Source organism: Antennarius striatus, chromosome 5 (assembly GCF_040054535.1).
Source record: "Antennarius striatus isolate MH-2024 chromosome 5, ASM4005453v1, whole genome shotgun sequence".
Lineage (NCBI taxonomy): Eukaryota > Metazoa > Chordata > Actinopteri > Lophiiformes > Antennariidae > Antennarius > Antennarius striatus.
In genome coordinates, this window is record NC_090780.1 from 16,048,701 (window position 1) to 16,073,068 (window position 24,368).

Consider the following 24,368-nt stretch of genomic DNA (forward strand, 5'->3'; position numbering starts at 1 on the left):
AGATATTTCTGTGTTAAAAGCACTAGTTCGAGTGAAAGCAGCTTCTGAAATGACATGTGAACTCAAAAATAACAGCATTGTTCAGTCTATGCTAGAGGAACAAGGAAATAAAACAACAAATGAAAGAGTAACATGGGTTACATTCAACATAGCCATGTCAAACCTCTAATACTTAATAAAGTGCTATTTTATGACAGTAATGACTTGACTTGGTTGTTGACAGGTGTTGCCAATTGTTTATAAAGTAATATATTATAAGTTACAGACGGAAGGGCCCCACAAGGATAAGACTAGAAACGGAGTGTGTAAAGTTAACTGGCTGCAACAAAAGAGAAAACTGTGTGTCCAGGATTTCAAGACCCCACAAGGACAAGACCAGGGACACATGAGTGTGTAAATGCATAGAGGTGAATGTAGACAGAACTAGAAATATGACTAAGGTCAAGTCTGTTACTTCAAATAGGACACAAATCCAGGCAGTAACCATTAGTGAAACACAAGCAGCACTAGCCCTTCTTATTCTGGTTAATGTACAAGTTAAAATAACTGGGAATGATGGCTTCAGCATTGCTACTTTACCTGTATGCTGTCACAGGCGCTGATGTAATCAGTCTGAGATTGTAGATCCAAGGGTACCATCTCTGGTGCGGATGTTGGAATGGGAGGCTGCTTGTTTATCACCTGTGAATTCAGATCAAAACAATCGTTTGCAAGCTGGTAAACATAAAACCTGCTATTTGTAGATATTTCTGTCTTAAAAGCACTAGTTCAAGTGAAAGCAGCTTCTGAAATGACATGTAAACTCAAAAATAACAGCATTGTTCAGTCTATACTAGTGGAACAAGGAAATAAAACAACAAATGAAGGAGTAACATGGGTTACATTCAACATAGCCATGTCAAACCTCTAATACTTAATAAAGTGCTATTTTATGACAGTAATGACTTGACTTGGTTGTTGACAGGTGTTGCCAATTGTTTATAAAGTAATATATTATAAGTTACAGACGGAAGGGCCCCACAAGGATAAGACTAGAAACGGAGTGTGTAAAGTTAACTGGCTGCAACAAAAGAGAAAACTGTGTGTCCAGGATTTCAAGACCCCACAAGGACAAGACCAGGGACACATGAGTGTGTAAATGCATAGAGGTGAGTGTAGACAGAACTAGAAATATGACTGTAAGGTAAAGAACTTAATTATTTTACATTGAATAATTAGCAGTTGAAATGAAGTTTGTTCCCAAAGATATGTTTTTGCTATGCATCCTAAATATCAACTTTATAACAGTGTATTGTGCACCCAAATAATGCCCTGTACCTTTATTGGCGTCAATATGTCATTCAATAAATGCTGGTTTGTCCCTCGCAGACAGAATGTATGATTTTGCATCATCTGCAGGCCCTAATCCTGGTTCTCCTTGTTGACATTAGGCCTCTGTGAAAATATTGTTAAATTGTTTCAAATGTATCCAACAACACAAACAACATCCTTCCAAACTAATAACTGATTTAAAGACATATTCATAATCATAGTTCATAATCATCTGGAATAGTCATGTTGATGTATACTTGGAAGTTGCACAAATTTTAAGGTACTGTGATAGAGCCAGCCTGTCCTTACCACAATTTTTTCCAATCTCCTACATTCATTACTATTAGTTTAGTGTATTCTAATTCATTTGAACATTTTTTATATCAACATGACCTTGTATTACAACGCGTACACTACAACATCCAATTTAAGTCCTAATTATTTCAGTAGGTTGCTCCACATGGTCAGCACCTCACCAAACATTTGTTTGCTCCACATGGCACACCCTGAACATTTGATGCTGCTAGGCCAGTTATGTATTACATTTTTTTCAGTTTGTCCCAATTTTTATTATGTTACAGGTATACCAAAGTATACCTGGCCCTCATCAAAAGAACTTTACAGGCACTGTCCTTTATAATGGTTAAATATCTGTTTTGTCAAGGTGCACACACAGGGAGACACAAATGTAAACACATTCCAGCTTCAATAGATCAATATTCAGAACTGGATTCACTCAACCCATAACCAGATATAGTACATTCCCTGATAAACATTTCTACTTATCCCCCAAAAGAGAAGGCAATACATGTTCTTGTTGATTGCTCATATCCATTTTGTCAAGCAAAGATCAATATACTTTTATAGGAATTTCCACCTCAATGCTTCTCACAAGCAAAATGCCACATCATCTACAAATTCTATTGTTGTCACCAGAGCATCTGTATTCACCCAAAACCACAATTTAAAGCAAAATGAATATTTTATTTTTTCCCAAAACTGCACTGTAACTCAAAGTACAGTTAGAGAAAAGTCAGCTATATATATAATCAAATGATGTCATTCAAAAAGCATTCGTAAGTTGAGAAGTGCTCCTTTGGGGTAAAAACATGCATGTAGAAGGGTTGCTGAATCAACCATTCTGAAATCACCACAAACTCAAATTTACATTTCTGCAGTTTGTATGATGGGCTGTATCACACACAAATGGACAGTATCCAAACACCCTGAATGCATCACTAACATTGCATACGGCCTCAAGTCAGTAAATTAAATTACTACAATCACTTTCTGCATATCTCCAAGAAACTACAGATGTATCCAGTAGGATCAGTCACCTGAACATCAGCCTCAGACTCTGGATGAGTGTGAACTACGTTGACACGCCTTCCAAAACGAGCGTTACATGCATGCTAGCATATACGTGCACGACACGTGCACGCAGGTTAAATATATAAAAATAGCATTAATATTTGTATTATTCTGGCTATCAGTCAAAAATAATGTGTAATTACACACATATACGACCAAATACCACACACAAAAACTTTTAAAACGTGATTTACGCACACGGGTACATACACTCATCGCGCACAAAAACTAGCATCAGTACTGGTTATTATTCTTGCTGTCAAAAACCGTGCAGTGACGCATCGCCTGTCTGACAACTTTCTGTTAAAGCCATGTTAGATTCGTGACGTATTAACACACTTACCTCGGATTTCACCACAGGAATGTGCTTTCAGCCACAACAGAAACAGAACTTCCGTGTCCGCTGCTCTTCATCCAACTTCTCTCCGTGACTCTAATGAGATGCGGACGTCTGAGGAGTTGACTGGCAGCGCCGGCAGTCGCGCGCGTCTGAGCGTCACGTGCCTGTCACGTGTCAGGGGACTGTCTCCCTGCAGCCACACTGATCACGTGACAGCGGACTGGCTCCCTGCAGCCACACTGATCACGTGACAGCGGACTGGCTCTCTGCAGCCACACTGATCACGTGACAGCGGACTGGCTCTCTGCAGCCACACTGATCACGTGACAGCGGACCGGCTCCCTGCAGCCACACTGACGCCTTGAATACATGAAGGAGTTCAGGAGGGAAACCAGGTCTGGTAGCCCAACAGCTACATGACCTCTGAATGTATGCTCACAAGTTAAACGCGGTCTTGTGGTCTGTGTAATATTGTAAATTCTGTGATTGTATGACAGCAGATAGTAGATAATTTCTGCCCAGGATTAATAAAGTAAATTTATATACTTTATTAATCCCTGTAGGAAAATTATTAGTAGCACAGTATAGACCCCACTATTAGTTCTGGTGTTATGCATACAGGCCCGTAACACTCAGAGACACACAAGGGGCCTTCCTGCATTCAGTGACATCTCCCGCTGTCAGCTCACACTCAGAAGTGACCGCCAGTCTCTCACAGCGGAGGGGGGGGAGCGGGGGTGGGGGAGGGGCGGCGGCAGCTCCACACCGCAGGTCAGGACAGCAGAGTCAGGGGAGGCCAGACAGAGGAGCAACAGGGAGGGACAAGGATATTCCTAAACACGGTAAAAAGTAGTGCTGTCAGGCGATTACAAAAATAATCTCATTAATACCAGGATTTGTAATTAATCTAATTAATCACATTTTAATCTCATACCTGCTAAAGGCCCCCAAATAAAGAATTTGAATTCTAGGACATTACAAAATTGTAGCGCATGACTAATCAATAGAATACACCAAGAAGAGATCACGTGTACAACATTCCAAGCATGAAAACCCTCTCTCAAAAAAATCATCCCTGCAAGAGAGGGTTAATAAAGCCCTCTCTAACAACCAACAGCTGGACATCCTGAACCCCCACATCCTTCTCGTCAGTTACCTGTCATTTTATTGAAGACGATAAAATGGTGTCCTGCCTTCTGAATTGTTTTGAGTTCAGTGACAGACACACATCTGAGAACTTAGCAGGGGAACTGCTCAGAGTGGCAAAAGAGTGGAATGTTATAAACAAAGTAGGTGGTTGTGTTATTGACAATGCAGCGAACATAACCAAAGCAGTTAAAACCCTGAAATGAACCCAGCACAATTATGAAATGTCTTGCACACACAATTAACCTGATTGTGAGAGATGCTCTGAAGGTGATGAAGCCTGCTGTGGAGAAAGTCAATAGTGGAATATTTCCACAGGAGCACAACAGCCACACACAGGCTCAAAATAACACAACGACAGATGGACATGCCTGAGCTGAAGCTCAGAGAAGATTGTATGATAAGGTGGAACTCCACCTTTCATATGATAAAACGGATTCTGGAGTCCAAGGATGCAGTCATCTCTAACCTAGCTGTTATCAATGTACCGGTCGATCCTCCGAGCCAAGAGGAATGGGAGGTACTGCAGGAGGCATGCACTGTTCTGGAGCAATTTGAGGAGGTCGCTGTGGAGATCAGTGCAGACAGGTGCAGTATACAAATGTTGTTACATTATTATTAGTATTATTATTATTAGTAGTAGTAATTGTTGTTGCATTACTGGAATAAAAGGCTGAGTATACATGAAATAATTTTAATACACCTGCACATAAAACAAAGCGTAATATTAACACCCATTGTTTATTCTTTTTCAGCTATGTTACAGCCTCCAAAATGTTAATCCTGCGCAGGGTTCTGCAGAGAGTGACAGCTCAGAACCAGACCAGCGTAACCACAGCATGTGAAAGAGCTAGTAGAGGCTCCCTGTGCATCCATGGACAGAAAGTTCCATAGAATGGAATATAACACTGTTCTGTCAGAAACCAACATTCTTTATCCAAGATTCAAGAAACTGACCTTCAATGACACTAAAGCAGTTGATGAAGCTATTCAGAGAATAACTGCAGCAGCAGCAAGGTTCAACCAGCCAGCTCCACTTCCAGGGGGCCAAGATGGAGCAGAGGATGAGCAAGAGGGGCCACAAGCATCTGCTGTTTGGAGATTCTTTGAAGAAAGAGCAAGTGAAGACACTACAAGAAGGAAGCCTTCAGCAGATGCAATACTGGAAGTGAGACCCTACCTTGAGGAGCCCCTTTGCCAGTTACGTGCAGATCCACTAAACTGGTGGGAAAACAAGGCTTCACTTTGCCCACACCTCACACACGTGATGACATGGAGACTGTGCATTGGTGCAACGTCATTTCCCTCCCAGAGAATTTTCTCCAAAACCAGGCAGATCATGACTGACAGAAGAAGCCGAATCAGTCCCTCAAAGCGGACACACATGGTGTTTCTGAATGCCAATCTTCACTAAACACATTATTTGGATGCTGATCTTTTTCTTTTGTTTTACATATTTTCATTTATATTTTGTTGTGTTACGAGTTTTTAAGGGATTCTGTGTTGTTTGACTGTCGATTTGTTTTATATAAAATAAGTTTTAAGTTTAAATTCATTTAAAGTGCACTGTAGAGTGAAAAAAATAAAGGCATACTTATATAATAAACATATATAAATAAAAAGTATAACGAGATTTTTACATTATTAATTCATTTGTACATAATTTTACATTATAATTTTATATTATTGGTATAATATATTGATGAAAGCAACAAAAAAAAGAGCTGGAATTCCCATCACTTAAAGGGACAGTAAAGTTAATTTTAAGTGACATATATGTTATTCATCATTATGAAAAATAGAAGAACATTTTTTATATCTGTATCATCATCCGTTTGGTCAAAAAAAGCTTAAAATCTGCACTGCAGCAGCTTCCGCATTCAGTGGTCACGTGGGCGTCATACGTCACTGGGGCCAAACATAGCTTAGCAGCCATAAGAAACAATGCAATCCACGTCGCGATTAACTCCAAAAATATCATGGTTACCTGCATGGTGAACGGTTGTGTCAACAGACTTGACACAACAGACGCGACTTTCGAATAAATTCACTGTGGAATGAATAACAACTAGAGTTGTTATTCATTCCACACAGTCCAATAGTAATAAATGCAGTTAGCTCAATGCTATCATAATATGTACAATCTCATTGATGGGCTAGCGCATTAGCATTTTTAGCGCGATACCTTCCCAGAAGGTATTCTAAAGAACGACAGGTCCTTGTCTTCGCGTCTTTTTGCTGTTCTGTTGACACAACTGTTCACTGCGCAGGTAATCATGATATTTTTGGAGTTAACCGCGACGTGGATTGTATTGTTTCTTATGGCCGCTAAGCTATGTTCGGCCCCAGTGACGCCCACGTGACCACTGAATGCGGAAGCTGCTGCGGTGCAGATTTTAAGCTTTTTTGACCAAACTGATGATGCTACACATTTAAAATTTATTTTTTCTTCTATTTTTCATTATGATAAATAACATATATGTCATTTAAAATTAACTTTACTGTCCTTTAATAACTTTCATTTTCTGGCGCTGGTTGTGAGCTCTTATAAGTTGACACTAGTTTAACAAGTTAAGAAAGTTTTAAATATTGAAACAGCAAAATTATAACTTCTAACCATTAATGTACCTGCAGCGTTTGTCTTTCTCCCCATGTCCCCTCTCGCGTTGCCCGACTGACTTTCTGTAACACCACTTTAGGGAGACAGATAGGCTGCGCGCGGTTCACAGATAGGCTGTGCGCCTATTTACAATCAGGTCCTTTCGAAACTCCAAAAAAGATTGTCTCAGCAGATTAACCCAGGTGATGTGTCTCATGCTAATGACCCTCAATAGCATACAAAGGCTCGGTGAAACTAGCATTTCAACATTTTTGTTTATTTATCATCTATCTATCCATCTATCCATCCATTGGTCTGTGTCTGTTTCAACAATGTCTGCATTTTATATAAAACCACTGCGGAGGATTTATTATTAGACAACAGTTGTCCTGGCAACATTAACAATTATCGAGCAAATGAAGACCGGTCTGTGAAAATATTGTCTTAGATGAAACCGGTCAGTGGCGCAAAAAAGGTTGGGGACCGCTGCTCTAAAGCATAAGCAAGAGATCCATGTATTGTGGTTTTGGGGCAGCAGTTGCTCAGTGGTAAAGCAAGCGGTAGAGCGGGTCGTCCAATGTTCTGAGATGGGGGTTCAGATTCCCGCTCGTGCCCAAAAACACCCAAAGTGTGAGCTGATGGTGGGAGGTGTTAGCTCACGTCTGGAGCACTGCTGAGGTGCCTTTGAGCAAGGCGCCATCATCTTAGAAGTTGCGCATTGGATGCGCACCACGACGGAGCTGCCCGCCACTCTACCTCCCTCTCACCTGCATGCCCAAAGGCCCCTTGTGTGTGTTACAGGCCTGTACACACTATTTAGATGCATGTAACTACTAACCTGTGTGTAGAGTGGAGTCTTAATTTCCCTTTGGGGATTAATACACTTAATAAAAACTTTTTTTTTTAAATTAAAATGAAAACCTTTTCATGAGAGTTCTAATGAAACATTCAACCAGCTATCCACCCATCTATCTATCATCTGCCCATTTATCTATAATCCATTCATCCATCCATGTATGTGTTTTAAAAATCATGATCATCATGCCCGGCAGTTAACAAAAGAAAGCGAGCCAACCTTAGCTTGTAGCTAGCTAAAAAGCTCTGAAGCACAGGCAATAGATCCATTTGAAGTTGTGGTTAAACATGTGCTGCAGAGGTTTATTGAAATATCCATCCATCAATCCATCCATCTGTCTATCATTGTCATTTAACAATCATCATCATGACCAGCAGTTAGCAATACAAGCTAATGCTAACGCTAGCTAACGTTAGTTAACATTAGCTAACATTAACATTTGCTTCAGAGTTGGATTAAACACAATGGCATAGAAAAACTATCAATGTACAAATGTCATCCATCCATTCATCCATCTTCTGTTTATCTATCATCCATCCATCTATCAATCCATCCATCCATCCATCCAATGATCATCAAGACCAGCAGTTAACAATAGAGTGCTAACACTAGCTTGTAGCTAGCTAACATAAAGCATAAACAAGAGATCCATGTATTGTGGTTAAAACATTTGCATGAGCGTTCCATTGAAATGTCCATCCATCTTTCCACCCATCCATCTCTACATTTCTACTGAAATATCCATCCATCCATCTGTTTATTTTTATGTCATTTAACTATCATCATTATGACCAGCAGTTAGCAATAAAAGCTAATACTAATGTTAGCTATTTCTAGCTAACGCTAACGCTAGCTAACGCTAACGCTAGCTAACGTTATTTAACGCTAACGCTAGCGCTAGCTAACGCTCGTTAGCTAGCGTTAGCATTAATGTTGGCGTTAGCTACCGTTAGCATTAGCTAACATTATCTAACATTAACATTTGCTGTAGAGTTGGATTAAACACAATGGCATTGAAAAAATATGTCCATATATGCAGCTCAGCAGCACTTCCTGCTTTTCCTGCTCTTGCAGGAAGTTGGGATACACACTTCCTGGAGTGTGTGTGCGATGCAGTACCATTTCCTACCACCAGGGTGAAAATGCACACACACCTGTACCCAACTTTTGCTACCTTATGGGACATGTCAAAAAAAAGGCAGGGGGCATATCAGGAGTGTCCCCTGAGCCTTTTGCAATGAAAAACCTTGTGGGGCCCACCATTTTGGGGTGCCTAAGGTCTTTGGGCCCCACAACGTTGGTCTAATCCAGGTCTGAAATCACCCTAAGGTAATATAAGTTAGTTCACACACACACACACACACACACACACACACACACACACACACACACACACACACACACACACACACACACACACACACACATCCCCATTAATTTAGTCCCAATTTGTGTTGTCTTCAGCTGCTTTGATGCATGGCACACACTCTTGGATTCACGTTCACAAATGCTCAGCAGTACACACACTAAAAACACTCTCACACTCCCTCACTGAGTCCATGCCTTTGCTTTAAACATCTGATGGAGCAAAATGCACAATCAAGATCTCATGCGATATATTACATCCACATGGCCTCTATGTCTCCTACATAAGGTTCTTGCAGAATGCTAACCTGACAGAAGCTAAGCCCTGCAGCACCCAGAGAAGGAAAGGCAAATTAACCAACTTCACTCTAACACTGAGGGACCATTAAAGTGGAAACGCCTGATCTCCCTGGCTGGTTTTTCCTCTCTATCCTCTCCCTTGTTCCTTTCTGATTTCCTCATCTCCAGCTGGAAAGGCTAACCGTGAGAGGCTCTCAGAGACACTCGAGCAGACACACAAGTGATCTCTCCTTTAATTGGCTTTTCCACTCCCCTTCTCCTCCTCTCCTTTCCCTTGCAGGTCAGCACCGTCCACTGCAGGGTCCAGCTGAGCCAACACAGACACACACACACACACACACACACACACACACACACACACACACACACACACACACACACACACACACACACACACACACGTACACGTACACGTACACACATATGCAACGACACAGAGGCGGTGAGGCTGAACTGTGGACTTGATGCTTTGGGTAAGGTGTGTGTGTGTGTGTGTGTGTGTGTGTGTGTGTGTGTGTGTGTGTGTGTGTGTGTGTGTGTGTGTGTGTGTGTGTGTGTGTCTGTACCCTTTAAATATCTCCATCCGACCAGTCACATCTGTTGTTAGTAGTACAGGAGCAGTGAAGCTGTGTAATTGAGCTATCTAGCTTTCGGGCCATCATGATGTTCTCATCCATGAAGCAGCTGACAAGGCAGTCCTGCCTCTCACTGTCACCGACAGGACACACAGGAAATTCATAATGTGAACACTGACAGGTGTGCAACCATTATCAGCCACAACACTAACCTCTGGTAGACCTCCTAAAATTAAAAAAAAAAAAAAAAATCTGTAAACTGGAAGTTGAGAAGCACAGATTTAAAAAGCAAAAATATTAGTTTTTTTTAAAAAAGGTAATAATTTTGCTTTCTGGACACTGTTGTCTCTGACCTATATTTGAGGCTGAGTTGATCTTGTGCTATTGAAAACACATTGTGGAAAAGTTACCTAGTCCTATAATTTCTCATGACACTAGGAAAAATACTTAATTATGTTCCTCTAAACTCAATCTGGCAGTGAGCAGATCTTGATAGGAGAAAGAGAATTGCAGTGCGAAATGAGCTACACGCCACCCCGACATCCTTAGTAGCTTCGAATCAGACCAGATGACTAGACAAGGCAGTTCAGATGATTGCACCCTGGACTCAGTTACTCCAACTATTCTGCTTCATCTCGCTCGGGTTTTGCCACAGCTATTATCCACAGGGTGAGGTGTGTGAGAGGACATCATTAAAGGCTGTCTGTGGAGCTGCCTCCCAGCCCTATCTCTGCAGAGACCATCTATTGCTTGGTCTGAGGAGAAGCACAGTGGGTCTCGTGACTGAGAACGGTTTCATTCCCACCTGCCACAAAAAGAGATAGGACCCTGAGATAGCTGAAGACTGCTGGTTGGTTCTCCATACTCTGTTAGGTCGATAATGGATTCGTCATGATTCGTCAGGTCAAAAAATTCAGTTCCCTTTACTGTCATCAGACTCTCTGAGTTTAATCACAACACAACCAGAACCACTATGGTGCGTGAAACAGGAGACCAGTCAAAAGCCATCGAATACTGTCTCCGTTCATCCCCTCAAAGTCTCATGAAGACAGTTAGATTTTATATACCCCGACTTTGACATATGCATTCTTGAGACTTTTCCCTTATGTTAAATTGGTTTTTGGTTGGATAGACCACCATTAAAGATTAGGCTGGATTACATGATAGGAGCTAGCAATATTTTCCCTGCAATATATAAAACTTCAACCATATACCCTCTTAATTTGTTTCTCTCTACTACTGAATATGATCTTACCTGCCCTCTTAATTCACCATTAAAACAAATTGAATTTACATTAAATAAACCCACACCCATCCTGATTTGTCCTTCATGAATCACCTTAGTTCTGGTTGGAATAAACCTCAATTAATAAAGCAAGATATAGGAACATATCAGTTACACGTGTAACCTGTTGGTGATGCCCAAATCGTCCTCACTTTATGGCTCGCCCTATCCCTTCCTTTTTTGGTCATGGTTGCCAGAAGTCACCTCCACACTATTCATTGTGGTTAAACTGGCCTCCACCAGCCCCTGAGGCCATGGTGATCCCAGTCTTGCAGTATATCTGGCTGTTTTCACAAGGAGTTTACTAAACCTGTTCGAGCTGAGCGTCTTCGTCCATGGTGACTCCCCTAGTCATGGTCCAGGCGGGTTCAGGGCCATTATCTCCAAGGCTAACTGCTTTGGGCGGTAACTTTGGTCATAAAGACAGCATAATGAGCAACAGTTGATGGTGGCTCAGGTGATTTTCTGCTTCCTAGATTTTTGGAGATACCTTCAAATTCTGGTCATATTTTACAAAGTGGCACTTTCATTGTTTTCTGAATTGGTTATGACTCATCTTAATCATCATTCAGGGGAACGTAAAAGTCAGTTTCAAATCACATGGTAATCCATTCAGTAGTTTTGGGTGTATTTCAGTTGGTACCCAACGACTGACCTTTCTTTGAGACATACACACTTGCTTCATTTCAGTCAGGAGAGACAAAGCAATGGAGTAAAGATAATTGTATCTGACATCAGATGAAATGTGGCACTTTATCTGTCAGAAAGGCTTCGGCATTTAGACATTTACAAATTGTAGTTCAGACACTGGTGGTGGCGGCGGCTGATGAATCTGCTGAGGCTGATGAGACTGATGAAATGATGAAGTAGGCCTCGAAAGGTAGGCAGACACTCATAGCAGCAATTAGAAGCCCAGAGAAAACAGCAGCAAGATGGGCCTAGTCTATAACAGCAGAAATTCGGGCAGAACATGTATGAGGTGTGAATTATTGCATGGTATGAGAGATAATTATGGCCAAATAACAAACTACAAAAGACATACCAGAATTTGTCCTTTAAAATCGATACAAACAAGTCAAACCCATTGAAGGAAACTGCAGCCATAAAATACAAAATTTAATTTTTCACTATTATTTCTTTCACATGAATGAAAACACAGAAGAAGTCTGTGATCTCGCCTTGGGAAAGACAGATTCTGATTGTAGGATACAGGGTTTGATAGAGTGCTGGGTTTGATAGAGTGCTGCAGTCCCACCGTGTTTGAAAGCTGCCTTTTCTCCGGTGGACGTGTGACAGCAGGTGGGCAACTACACAAAAGCAGCAGGCGCCAAAAGGAAATGGACTTTGAGGTTGCCATGGTAACGAAAGCGTTATGACCCAAACAGGCTCTGGGCCCCAACCCACACTGCTGCCCGTCACCTGACCCCAACCTCCTACCGCCTCAACCAGACACACACAAACACTCGTGCACACATCTCACTTCTCACTTTGTTGAGGTGAGGGACTCGTGTCAAGGACAACTGGACCAGATCTTTTTATGATTACTTGCAGCCACCCTTTCTGTAAGTGATCTGTTAGCGTGTTCCTTTTTTTTTTACTCACATGTACACAGACAATAGTCCAAGCCACTCTGTCTGACACAAAACAGGAAGTACTTGTTTATGGGGATGAGGCGCCCCTTCCTGTGCAAACCCTGAGGGCTACCAAACCCCTAATCCAGGCTTTATGTGTGTTTCAGGGTTTTACCTTCCCCAAAATACACTAAAACTGGATATAATCCTGTCTGAAAGCTCGCTTCACACTTGATTTTCCATATTTTCCTTCCTTTCAAACTTCACTATTTCACTCCATCCTGCCCTCCACTGGCTGTGGAAAACAATTGGGTTTTGTTAGTGGGTTTTACCTATAAGAGCAGAGTGTTTTCATATAATTTTTTTCCTCCCAGTGACCCAATAACCGTGTTCACATTGGGGTTTTCATCTGACAACACTGGGCTCCAGTTCTGCAGTTGGTCTCTGGTGAAGTATAGGGAACTGTGTGTGTCAAAGCCCTATGAGATGAGATGTTGACTTGTTACCATTTCATTCTGTGCGTGTGTGTGTGTGTGTGTGTGTGTGTGTGTGTGTGTGTGTGTGTGTGTGTGTGTGTGTGTGTCAGGACAAGGCTCTGGTCTGTGCTCCCTGCTTGCTTAAGGCGGCATGAGTCAGCTTGACTCGAAAACAGGAGCCTGTTTTTGTGAGGCCTGCCAACTGCCTGTCTGACATTTAGCAAACTCGCTCTTTCTCTTTCTCTCTCTCTCTCTCTCTCTCTCTCTCTCTCTCTCTCTCTCTCTCTCTCTCTCTCTCTCTCTCTCTCTCTCTCTCTCTCTCTCACACACACACACACACACACACACACACACACACACACACACACACACACACACACACACACACACACACACACACACACACACACACACACACACACACCAATTTAGCTGCATGTCAACATCAGTCTGGACAAAACTGTCCCTTGGCTCGTCTTCTACCAACTGTTAACTTTTCAGCTCTGTATTTTCTGAGCTCGTGTTTGCACGAAAAGAAAAAGGCAGTAAATATATTCTGCATAGATTCACATTTTTCATTATTGTTTAAAAAAAATCGGTGGCATTTGAACTGTTTTTCATGGCTTGACGGTACATTTGCAAGCTTAAGCAGGAATGGATAGAGCTGAGTTTGGGCTGATGAGGAGGTGTGGGATCAGGGATGGGACAGCATGGATGTGTGAGGGGGTGAGTCTCTCTGTCTCCTCCCCCCATGCCCCTCAGAGCCACATTGCAGAGGTTATGAGCAGCCAAAGGCGTGCGGCTGAAGGCCAGACGTTGCATAATCATGCCCTTAAACCAGTGGGATGCCATGCCTCTCCTTCCTTCTCTATCCTCCTCTCTTCTCACTCTTATCACCTCAGCTTTCAATCCCTTCCTGTTGCTACATTCCTCCTGCCAGACATTCCATTTCATCTTCTCACACCGTCTGTGATAATCATACGTATTGACACATGTGTTCATCTGTCAAATATCATACTGACTGGTTTATCAAAGGCAATTTTATCTCATGATAATTCTTTCACGTTGTTAACAACAAATTAAAAGCGCAGTTAACACATATCTATATACAAAGTATATACATTTAATGAAACACAACCTCTTTGTTTTATTGTAAAAATAACTATTTGACTCATCTGAACAGGAAACTTAAGACAAATGATCATTGTTTGAAATTGCCAAGACTTTCTGTGGTTGCAAACTCACAAACCTGTGAGTGCTGACCCAGCCTGAGACGAACCAACTGGAGCTCTGGAACAAAATCAAAATAGGGAGTTATCATGGTACTCCCTGATGGATGTACTTATTTGCTGAAAACAGGCAATGCACTCATGACTCATTTTCTTTCTTTCTCTTTTTTTTATGCTTTAAATGAGTCCTTCTCAGCTTCCTCTCAGGTTTGCATAACACCACTTTTTGCCACATTTCATTCCCTCCAAAGCCTCATGACATTCCTCCAATGGCGTCCGCACGCTGCAATATGTCACTCTAACATTTGGCTGTGGGCTATCACTGCGCCACTTGGTTGAATGTGAAAACAAGCTCAGAAAATTAGCGCTGATTAATTATGCATTATTAAAATAAATTATTACGTTGGTAGAACTGTTTTCACAAGGCCAATGGTGAGTCACCGGGCCAAAAATACATGACTGAAAGAACACTGCTGGTGAATGGAGAGCCAGCATTTAGGCAGGGCTTTATTGTTGCAGTGCCAGCTCTGGGTATCTGGCATCTCCCACCCACACAGATGAAAGCCAACTCTTAAGTGGCAGTGTCTGCTCTGTATGCACCTCCCCTGTCTGACACAGGGACTCTGCTCTGAGAGGGAGAGTGCCAACACTGTGATGGAGCTGATTGCATGTGTGTTTGCTAACATGGCACTCATTATGTATTCATGTCAGAGTTGTGTTTTTCCATTTTCAATTTCTACCTTTTTATTGTTTGCTTTCCTCTCCCTTTATGCTGAATTCACAAGCAGCTGCGATGGATAAAGACATTTAATGATCCCTAACTGATTTCTGCACTCGCTTTAAACTTGCCTTCAAGCTGAGGCAAGACTAAAGTGTGGTTGAAATCTGCATGAGTGGTTGTGGCCAGTGGAGTGGGAATGGATTATTATCCCAGATCTTCCTCCAAAGTCCTGTTATTTACATTGTCCCTGCGCTGCACTCTGGAGGCTCTTTCACTGAAAATGGCTCGGTTTTCCTAAAAGTCAGCAGTGATAATATTTGTATACAAATGGCTGCAGAGAACGATCACTCGCCACGGTCAAACTGTATCTGTTTTAATGGTTTGACTGAGACGCTGATGTGAGAGGAAATAAACCTTAAGTCGACCCAAGCGACACCAGATCAGTGCACCAGATTGACCCGTAAGCCTATGCAGGCATGCATAGCCATTAGACCAAATATCTTCATGCTACAGAGGGAGATCTTTTATGTGATTCATCAGTAATTTGTTATTGAATGGACTGTTGCGGTAGAAGGATCTAGCTCATTATATTAATCTGTCATTATCTTATAAATGAAGATGTATGGTCATTGTTCAGAGAGGATCCAGCAAAGAAGCAGCTTTGTACCAGCACTGAGTGTAGATTGTTGATCGTCACTCTGAGATAAGTCCAGGAATCAGATCTATTGTGTCTTTGTTCTACAGTATATGGAGTCATACGTCCCTCCCCCTTTATAAAGCAGTTCTATCATAGCTTTAGCTGCTGCAGAATGCATTTCCTCGCCTCGTCTCTCTCACACTAACTGACGTCAAAACGTATATCAGGTGGTCTGGGATTGTTTTTAAGGCTCACACGTGCAAACGGTCATCTATATTCTGCCAAGGCTGTGTTCCACCCACTCTTACTGCTAAGGCCCACTGCTCTGCTGCTTCTGCTGCTTCCGTGAGACTGAAGGAGAAACAAATGTCTTAGCCCTGCCAGCTCCGTGTGCATATGTGTTTGTGTGAGTGCGCATGTGTGCGACTGTGTATTCCTTCAAAGCCTGGGCTGTGGTTCCATCAGTAGTCCTGCAGCGGCAGTAACTTGATACAGCACACACAAATTTTTGTTGCTGATCCAAGTTTGTCTGTGTGCCATGATTTTGGTGCAGTTCAACTTGTTGTCAAACACTGCTGTGCTTGGTTATGGAGTACAAAATGTATTCAGCAACTCATGAACAATGTCTGCCATGTTATGAAGAATGGTTATACGCATTTAATGAAGTTGATTTGTTGCTGTGGAGGTTGATATAGACTTTTAATGACTGTAACTCACTTTTTAATGCAGCTTTTGGAAAGTTTCAGAAAAAGGGGGCGCCGAAAATATCTGAAAGCCGTCATAACTTCAGTCCAAAAGTTGGAGTATATGATATCAATAATTAGGGGTATTATAAACTTCAGGTTGTTTATCAAAGTATTTTCTGGCACCTTCAAATTATTCATCTGTCCTGCCTCAGTGAATGCAGACACATTATTTTCTATTCAGATGTTTGGAGAACTATTGTTGACATATGCAAATGGAATTATGAGGAAAGAAGAAAAAGGATTGTCCTAAGCCTACAGTTAAAGAGCTCAGTGCATTTCACTGCCGTGGTACTGAGCTGGGCAGCATGGCGGCACAGTAAGTAGTGCTATTGCTTCACAGCAGGAAGGTTTCTGGTTCGATTTCTTTCTGTGCCGAGATACGTATGTTCTTTGCATGGGTTCTCTCCAGGTTTTCTGGCTTCCTCCCATCTCTAAAAACATGCGGCTTAGGGGAATTGATCCCAACATATTGCCTGTATGTATGTGTTTGTGAGTGGTTGTTTGTCTTACATGTGGCTTCACGATGGACTGGCAACATCTGGGGAATCACCCTGCCTCTTAACCCTGGAGCCAACTGTAATAGGCTCCAACAGACCCGTGACACCTCAAGGTAGATATGAGACTGTAGATGAGACAATTGTGATTGTGATTTTCTCATCTACAAGAGCTGACATTTCTTTACAGAAGAAGTACAATCTAGAACTTCTTTTAGGAAAATGATTTGATATCACTTTTTTCAGATCTAACGACAGGAGATTTTTCCATTGTATCTTGCTACAGTTTTAATGAGCAGTGACAGATAATGATGCTACAAACTTTATTTAACTTTGACTTTATTTAATTCTCTTCTAAGTATCAAATTTTTCTGGGCTAGATCCTGCTGAAAAACTGTTAGTCAAAAACTAGCTAACAGTGACAATTTCAGATGTAGGTTTTCATGAGAAAAATTTAGTTTTTATGAAAGTCTCCTTTAGAATCACTGGGTTACAAAACAAGTCATGAACATATTTGAGTGTAATAGAATATAGTGTCCTTTCCTTTGTGAGACTTGCATTTTTCATTCAGCATCATCACAAAATATGCTTGCAAAGAACATATGAAAGGGACAGATGGATTGCAAAGGATGCTAAATAGCAGATATTCTAATAGAGGTCCCTTACAAACTCTTTAACAATAACCCCAATAAATGTAGCCATACATGAAGGTCACATGGTGTTTGTCTCATACAATAGTCACAAAAGTAAGTACCGGGCATATTCTATGAGTTCTATGCCTGTTGTGGCATTCCTTTGACCCACAATTAATAATAAATCAAATATTTTCTCCTCTAGGTGTTTTTCTGACTCCAGTGATGGAGGAGCGAGCTGTGTTTGGTGGTAGCCAAGGGCGAGCAGCTTGTCATGTCAGCGGTATTAATTTATGATTTCCATCCCAGCTTCTGACCTCATCACCTCCATTAGAATGCAGCCTTTGTAATTTCATGGTTAATATTCAATAGCCACTTGTCTCCTACGCCCGCTTTGTGCATGCAAAATTTCTGGGGGGGTGGAGTGCAACATTTTTGATTTGTGAATATTGTGCATGTGTATTTGTGCATGTGTGCGTACATGGAAAAGGAAATGAGGGTCGACCACAGCGTGGCTTCCTGCAAAACAGTTGCAGATGTTCAGAGATGTCCTGTGTCTACCACTGAGGAGCTTGAATTGCGTCTCTGTCTGACCCTGAGTCATTCCTATCACCCCCGTCATGTGCGCACTAAGGAAGAGATAGATACACATACTCTCTCTCACACACACACAAACACACACACACACACACACAAGCGCGCACACATACACACAGTAGCTGATTTTACAGCCACTTGCTTCTGGGTCAAGTTCTAAAACTGTTATCGACAAGAATCTGTGCTGTACTGTACATGAAACACACAGTATGGCACACAGATTCTTGTGTGAGATTTCTACGCTGATGACAGAGTTGTGTTTAACTGCTGCATTCAAAAGCACGGATGAAAGTGAATGAAGAAAGAGCAAAGCTTAAAGGAACAGAGGCAAAAACTTGAAAGATTAAATGTCCCTTACTCTCCACACACTGCTGTATTGGCCTGAAGAACCGGCCCTGCTGAACGACTTTGGCAAACCTTTCAAAAAACCCATTAAAGGGCGCCGTTCTGCATGAGCCCAGTTGTTGCTCTGCTTTCCCTGTATTTTCTCCCACCTTCTCTTTGCTCAGAGACGGCTAATCTGGTAGGATTATGGGAAATTCTGCAAATGTTAAAAGAAGGTTTGACAGTATATTAATGGAGAAATAATGAAACACAGCAGGGGAAAAACACTATGCCACCACCAGCAGCTGTAAACACTGCACATGCTGGACATACATGCTAATGGCTGCCTTTACAAACACAACCCGATTTTATACTGCTTGACATTCTGTTCAGTATTTTCATGCATCCTCATCCAATTATTTTTCCTAAGATAACTATCGATATTATTATTTATTCATCTTCTAAAATATTCAGTTTATGCTAAATTGTTGAGTTGATGTTAATCTAAACAGGGCTGCTAACCTTCTATTGGCCATAACTAATCTGAATGTTTTCAGGGCTCGACAACGTTTGATATGGATGAACCAGCTTCCTTTATTTTTATAAAACAGATCATGTGTGACCTTGTGTGAAGTTACTATATGCAGGGAGTTCATTATAAAATGTTTGGGGAGAGAATGAAAATTTTGCTCATCATATCCTGAATGTTAATGTGATGAGTATTTGGTTGCTGTGCCAAAATGAAAAACTATAACTTTTAACCTTCAAATGTCGTGATCTCTTCAACACAGTTGTCGGTGAGAGTGCATTTGTACATTCAAACCAACCAGGTTAAGTATGGAAATACATACTTTTAGAGCTAGCATCAGTCCTAGCCTTTCATTAGCAGTTTCATCCATTTTGTCTTTAACTCTACCCCCAGGTAGCATGTGATCAAATTCATCTAAAACACCCACCACAATCCAAATATCTTTCATTAGAATCATACATGTTATTCATCTCATTTATTACATAAATGTTGAAATTTTCACATGCCAGTAAACTCTTGTTTTCCATGTGTTTTTCACATGTATATTATATTGTACACTGTTTGGCGCCTACGGTGGATGGTCAGCCATAGGTTTGTGGAATATGATAGTAACAATTCCAGTTTGACATTAAAGCCATCTTCATCCAGGTTTATGGGAGAATATGTGACAATATTTGGATGAAATAATGACACTGGGAAGGACACATATTAACATCATCCTGTCCTGACTGGATGAAGGACTGAGAACTGACTTATCAATCAAAAGGTAGCCAAAAGAAATTACGATTTATGTTACTCCAAATATGGCCAAGTTAACTTTACACCAGCAGCTAAGACCATTAAAGTATTAGGAACCTGTTTACCGAGGTAATAAATCAAGAGAAAGCTACATGGAGTTTAATTACTTTGAAAAACCCATGCACATAAAAGTTAAGCACATGCACATAATACGAAGAACATTTCCGTTCTATGAGCCTAGAGCTGTGACGCATGCATGCTTGACCCTCCTTCACAGGGGTTGGAGCAATTGTTTTCAGCAGCTGCCTCGTTAAAATAAATTTAGAGAACTAAAGATGGATTATGATGCAGCTCAGAGCAACAATACATTGATTACCTGCTAAATTCTGTAAATGGACATTATGAGGACGTAATCTAACAGGTTTGGAGACTATATGAAAATTAAGAAAAACTGACACATGGAGTTCACATTGTTTATTCAGTATTCAACAAGGAGATTTTAATGTGACTTCCAGGACAGCAATTGAAATTAACATTAAATGGGGGTAGTGTAAACAAAATGACATTGTATTGATTACAGTCTAATAAAATCCAGCTGGGCAAGGAATACAAGCTGATGTGGCCAGCCCTTCAAATAAAATAAAAAAATTCCTTCTCCTAATAACAACAATGAAAGTCAAAGTTTCATTTCTGTGGTCAAGGAAATTCAAACAAAAATTACTAATAATATTGAGTATGTTAAAAAAATACAAAAAAAACTTTCTTCCAGTATTGAAAAACATCAAAATAGACAATGACAATATTTGACAAAGAGATAATGAGATGTTCAAATCCACATCTCCAAATCATTTCTAAATTCAGAGACTTTTATAGACAACACTGGTGTTCATTTGGGGACTCAAGAAAAATAAATTATTCATCTTTTCCTCAAGAGTACCCTCATTTTCCATAAATTGTGAAGCACTAAAATAGTATTATTACTAAGTCATAAAAGATTTTGACATCATTAAATTAAACTTGAATGTGTTCACTTCATTTACACCCAGCCATTATTAAATGTTGTTTCGTATGATTTATGTTGTATAGCAAACTGCTGGTGGTATTGAAAGACGTAGAACTCTTCACTTTACAGCCTAACATGAGAATTTTTTACCTCTTCAAAAAACAAAACAAAACACCACACACACAGCTTGCGTTCTTGGACCATTGCTGAGCCCGGAGAGAAACAGACTGTTTTGAACATTAATTCGTGTGATGGAGCAAGGTTCTGGACAGTCAGAGTCAAAAATGACAGGAAACAACACATTCATTGGGTTGGTTAAAAAGCAATGAACTTACTGTGTTAGGTTGGCATGAAGACGAGCCAGTGGAAAACATGATGTGAAGATCTCACCCCAGTCATGGCAATCCTAAATTCTTTCATAGATGTGAGCTAAACTTCTGTTTGGTTTTGAAGACATCCAACCGTAACAGCTCAGATTGGTGCTGGGTAGTCAATAGTACACGTGACCTATGAGGGTCTGAATGACCTTACTGGGATGTTCAAACCTGGAACTCCCCATCAGTCGGTTCCACCGAGCAGCATCAGCTCTGCTCAGTACCACATAGTGGAAAAAAACGGACAGTCTCGTAGATGTGAGGTCTTCCAAACAACAAGTCCAGCTACCCTCTATTCAAACCGTTATGAAACATAAAGTGATATTAAGTGAACATTATGCTTAACAAAGCACAAACGCCATATCCATGGCAACAGTTGAGACCAGTTATTCAGAATTTGTTGACTTTGTAGTTATTTGGCATTTTAGGCTCACAATAAGCAACTTCCAGTGGTACAAAACCATTACTGTTGTTTGTAATGATTGGCTCTGCTGTTAACCAATCATTTGTTAAAAAAAAAAAAAAAAAAAAAAGCACTCCTATTCTACATGTCCCCAGTTAAAGCACCAGTACCAGGATCTATACTTTGGAACATCTTGTAAATCCAAATAAATGACGCTGTTACCACTGCTATACTCAGCATCATATAGTCTATGTGTGCATTGTTTTCGAGGGCTCTCTAGGGTTTTGTCTGAACATAAAAAAAATGTCCAAAACAACATCAAGTTGCATTATTTGTTTTCAAAAACTTGCATTTTCTGCTTTGGTGTTGTCAGGTTGATGTACAGCCTAAGCGTTTATTCATAATCAACAGTGTTATATCAGCCCTTAAAATAGGGTTTAATCCACAGCCACGTTAGCATAACAAAGGTCTACAAACTCACTGTATGTCCAGTAAGATGGAAGCTATTTCAAAGTTAAAAAAAAAAAGGATTGCACAAATAGTTTTTGATCAGACAGGAGAAATATTTGTATCAAGTCAGGTTTTATGGTATAACAGATCTAGGTGACAGAGGTACTGGGTTCGTGAAGGTGTGGGTTTATGAATGCAGGGGCTTGCTATGAAAAGCATACCTTTCACACAACGAGCATGAAGATTTAACTGAACATAGTGCTGTGAGATTTTCATTGAAGAAATTAAATTAGATGTTAAACAATGTCTGCTTTACAGAGAGGCCAGCAAAACCCGATAAGACGGAAATGTGATTTTCACATTGGAGGAGAAATGCAAATGTCTAAACTAAAATCTGCAAGACAAGGATTAATAGAGATTTGGTAAAGGCAATTTTGTACTTGAAAATCCAGGCCTTAAACTATGCCAAGGCCATTTGTTCACATAGCAAGAATTATAAAGAAGAACGACATGTATTTATTTTTTATTTTTTGTAAATAAGAGATGATGTCTTCCTACGCACTACCAGTCCAGTTCTGACCATTCGGACAGGGAGGAATAATCTGAATACAGCTAAAGCTTTGGTCAAAATAAGACCAAAAACAAAAATGTATGAGTAAACACAACATTAAATGAGGAGAGACTTTTGTTTTGTGACTCTCTCCCTTCACATGCTAGAGAAAGTGTCCATGACAAGTGCTATCAAGTCGCCCCGTGATGTCTGTCACTGACAGCACTCGTTTAATGGGAGTCATCTTCCAGCTGATGAATGGTGCTCTCATGGTTCGTCTCTGAGTAAGTCCCTTAAGTGAGATGCATATTAAAGAAATTTGTCTGTTATATTGCCACAAGCCAACATTAATGTTTTCTCTCTCTTGCACATTGCAACAAGGACAAAGACAGCAGTGGATTCAACATCATCCACTTTAGGTGTGTGTGTGTGTGTGTGTGTGTGTGTGTGTGTGTGTGTGTGTGTGTGTGTGTGTGTGTGTGTGTGTGTGTGTGTGTGTGTGTGTGTGTGTGTGTGTGTGTACATGTGCGTGCAAAAGACACTGTATGCAATCAAACTGGAAGACTTTAACCTTGCAAAGGACAGGAGGACAGACTACTTCTCTTCTGAGATCGGAGTGTCCATTTTTCCATTACGCTGCTGCTCTTATCTACAGAAACACTAAAATCTGGTTAAATGGAGCAATTTTCTCATTTGCCTTTGGAGGTCATTTTTCATGCTTGAAGAACTCCAGTCATTCAGATGGCACAAGGGGCTACATTGTATTAAACCTGTTCTGTGACCTGTGGCAGTGCAGACCTGTCCAGAGGCCTGGTCTGCACAACCTGGCAGAGCCTCAAGGACCACAGCTGGAATTCACTCTGTACCATACATCCAGCTGTGTAACGACGGGCTGACAGCCAAGACAAGACTACTGTCCCGTTATTTGATAGATGAATAAAGGAGGATTTCACCAGTGACTGCTCCCAGCATTAGGCTGCATATTTTGCTTGGCAAACCCCGTAAGAACATTGGACATACTGTGGGACCAACTAGGGCAGCCAATAGAGTGCAAACCACAGCACCCAGGCTAAAAAGACTGGGTGTAGCAACTCTCAGCCCTGATCTGATAAGACACTGCTTGCAGTTTTTCCTGGATTTGTGGGAATGTGCAGTAGGCATATACTTTTTCTCTGCATTGTGGTGGCTGGGACCCTCAGGAGGAGAAGCAGAGGCTGCAGCACTCCATACAAATCTCCAGGCAGTCTGCAGACTCACAGCATGCGTCGATGATGCCACAGTCCATGTCACAAGGCAGGTCGCAGTCGCCGCACTCCTCTGAAGCACAACAGCAGCAGAAACACGACTCTTCCCCCGCACAGGAGCCGCAGGTGGCACAGTCCAGCACGATGTTACACAGAGTGAGGAACTCACAAAACAGGCAGGCCAGGATACAGTGAACGCAGCAGTCTGCAGACAAACAGAGACACCAGCACGGGTCTTAACATTCACCGGCAGTGATTCTTATCTTTTTCACACTCTTTAAGCAGTTTGTATCCATATGGGCTTTGGCAGTGTTACAAGTCATGTCAATTTAGAAAGCAAATGTAAAAATCAGGATTGGGTGATTGTTTTCAAAGAAAATATTTTTCTTCAGCGTTAGGCCAGAAACTGAAAACTGCCATGAGCTATCATAGCTCTGGTGGAATTAGAAAACTGATGATTTATGACAATTGGCCTTTAAAGTAACTTAAAAAAAAGTGCAAA

At 41.0% G+C, this 24,368-nt stretch overlaps 1 protein-coding gene and 1 long non-coding RNA gene across 5 annotated transcripts in view; one reads left to right on the top strand and one right to left on the bottom strand.

The window, feature by feature from the left end:
• The first annotated feature begins 3,796 nt into the window (after positions 1-3,796).
• On the top strand, positions 3,797-5,805 carry LOC137595726 (uncharacterized). The gene is made up of 2 exons (XR_011035453.1): positions 3,797-4,756; positions 4,924-5,805. It is a non-coding gene; the product is annotated as an uncharacterized lncRNA (long non-coding RNA).
• A 14,515-nt stretch (positions 5,806-20,320) lies between these two features.
• mdfi (MyoD family inhibitor) overlaps positions 20,321-24,368 on the bottom strand; it is a 30,089-nt gene continuing 26,041 nt past the window's right edge. For all 4 annotated transcript variants that reach the window (XM_068315325.1, XM_068315327.1, XM_068315328.1 and 1 more), the window contains one exon: positions 20,321-24,071. In XM_068315325.1, the coding sequence (XP_068171426.1) occupies positions 23,818-24,071 (254 nt within the window). In that variant the 3' untranslated portion in view covers positions 20,321-23,817. The remainder of the gene's footprint in view (positions 24,072-24,368) is intronic.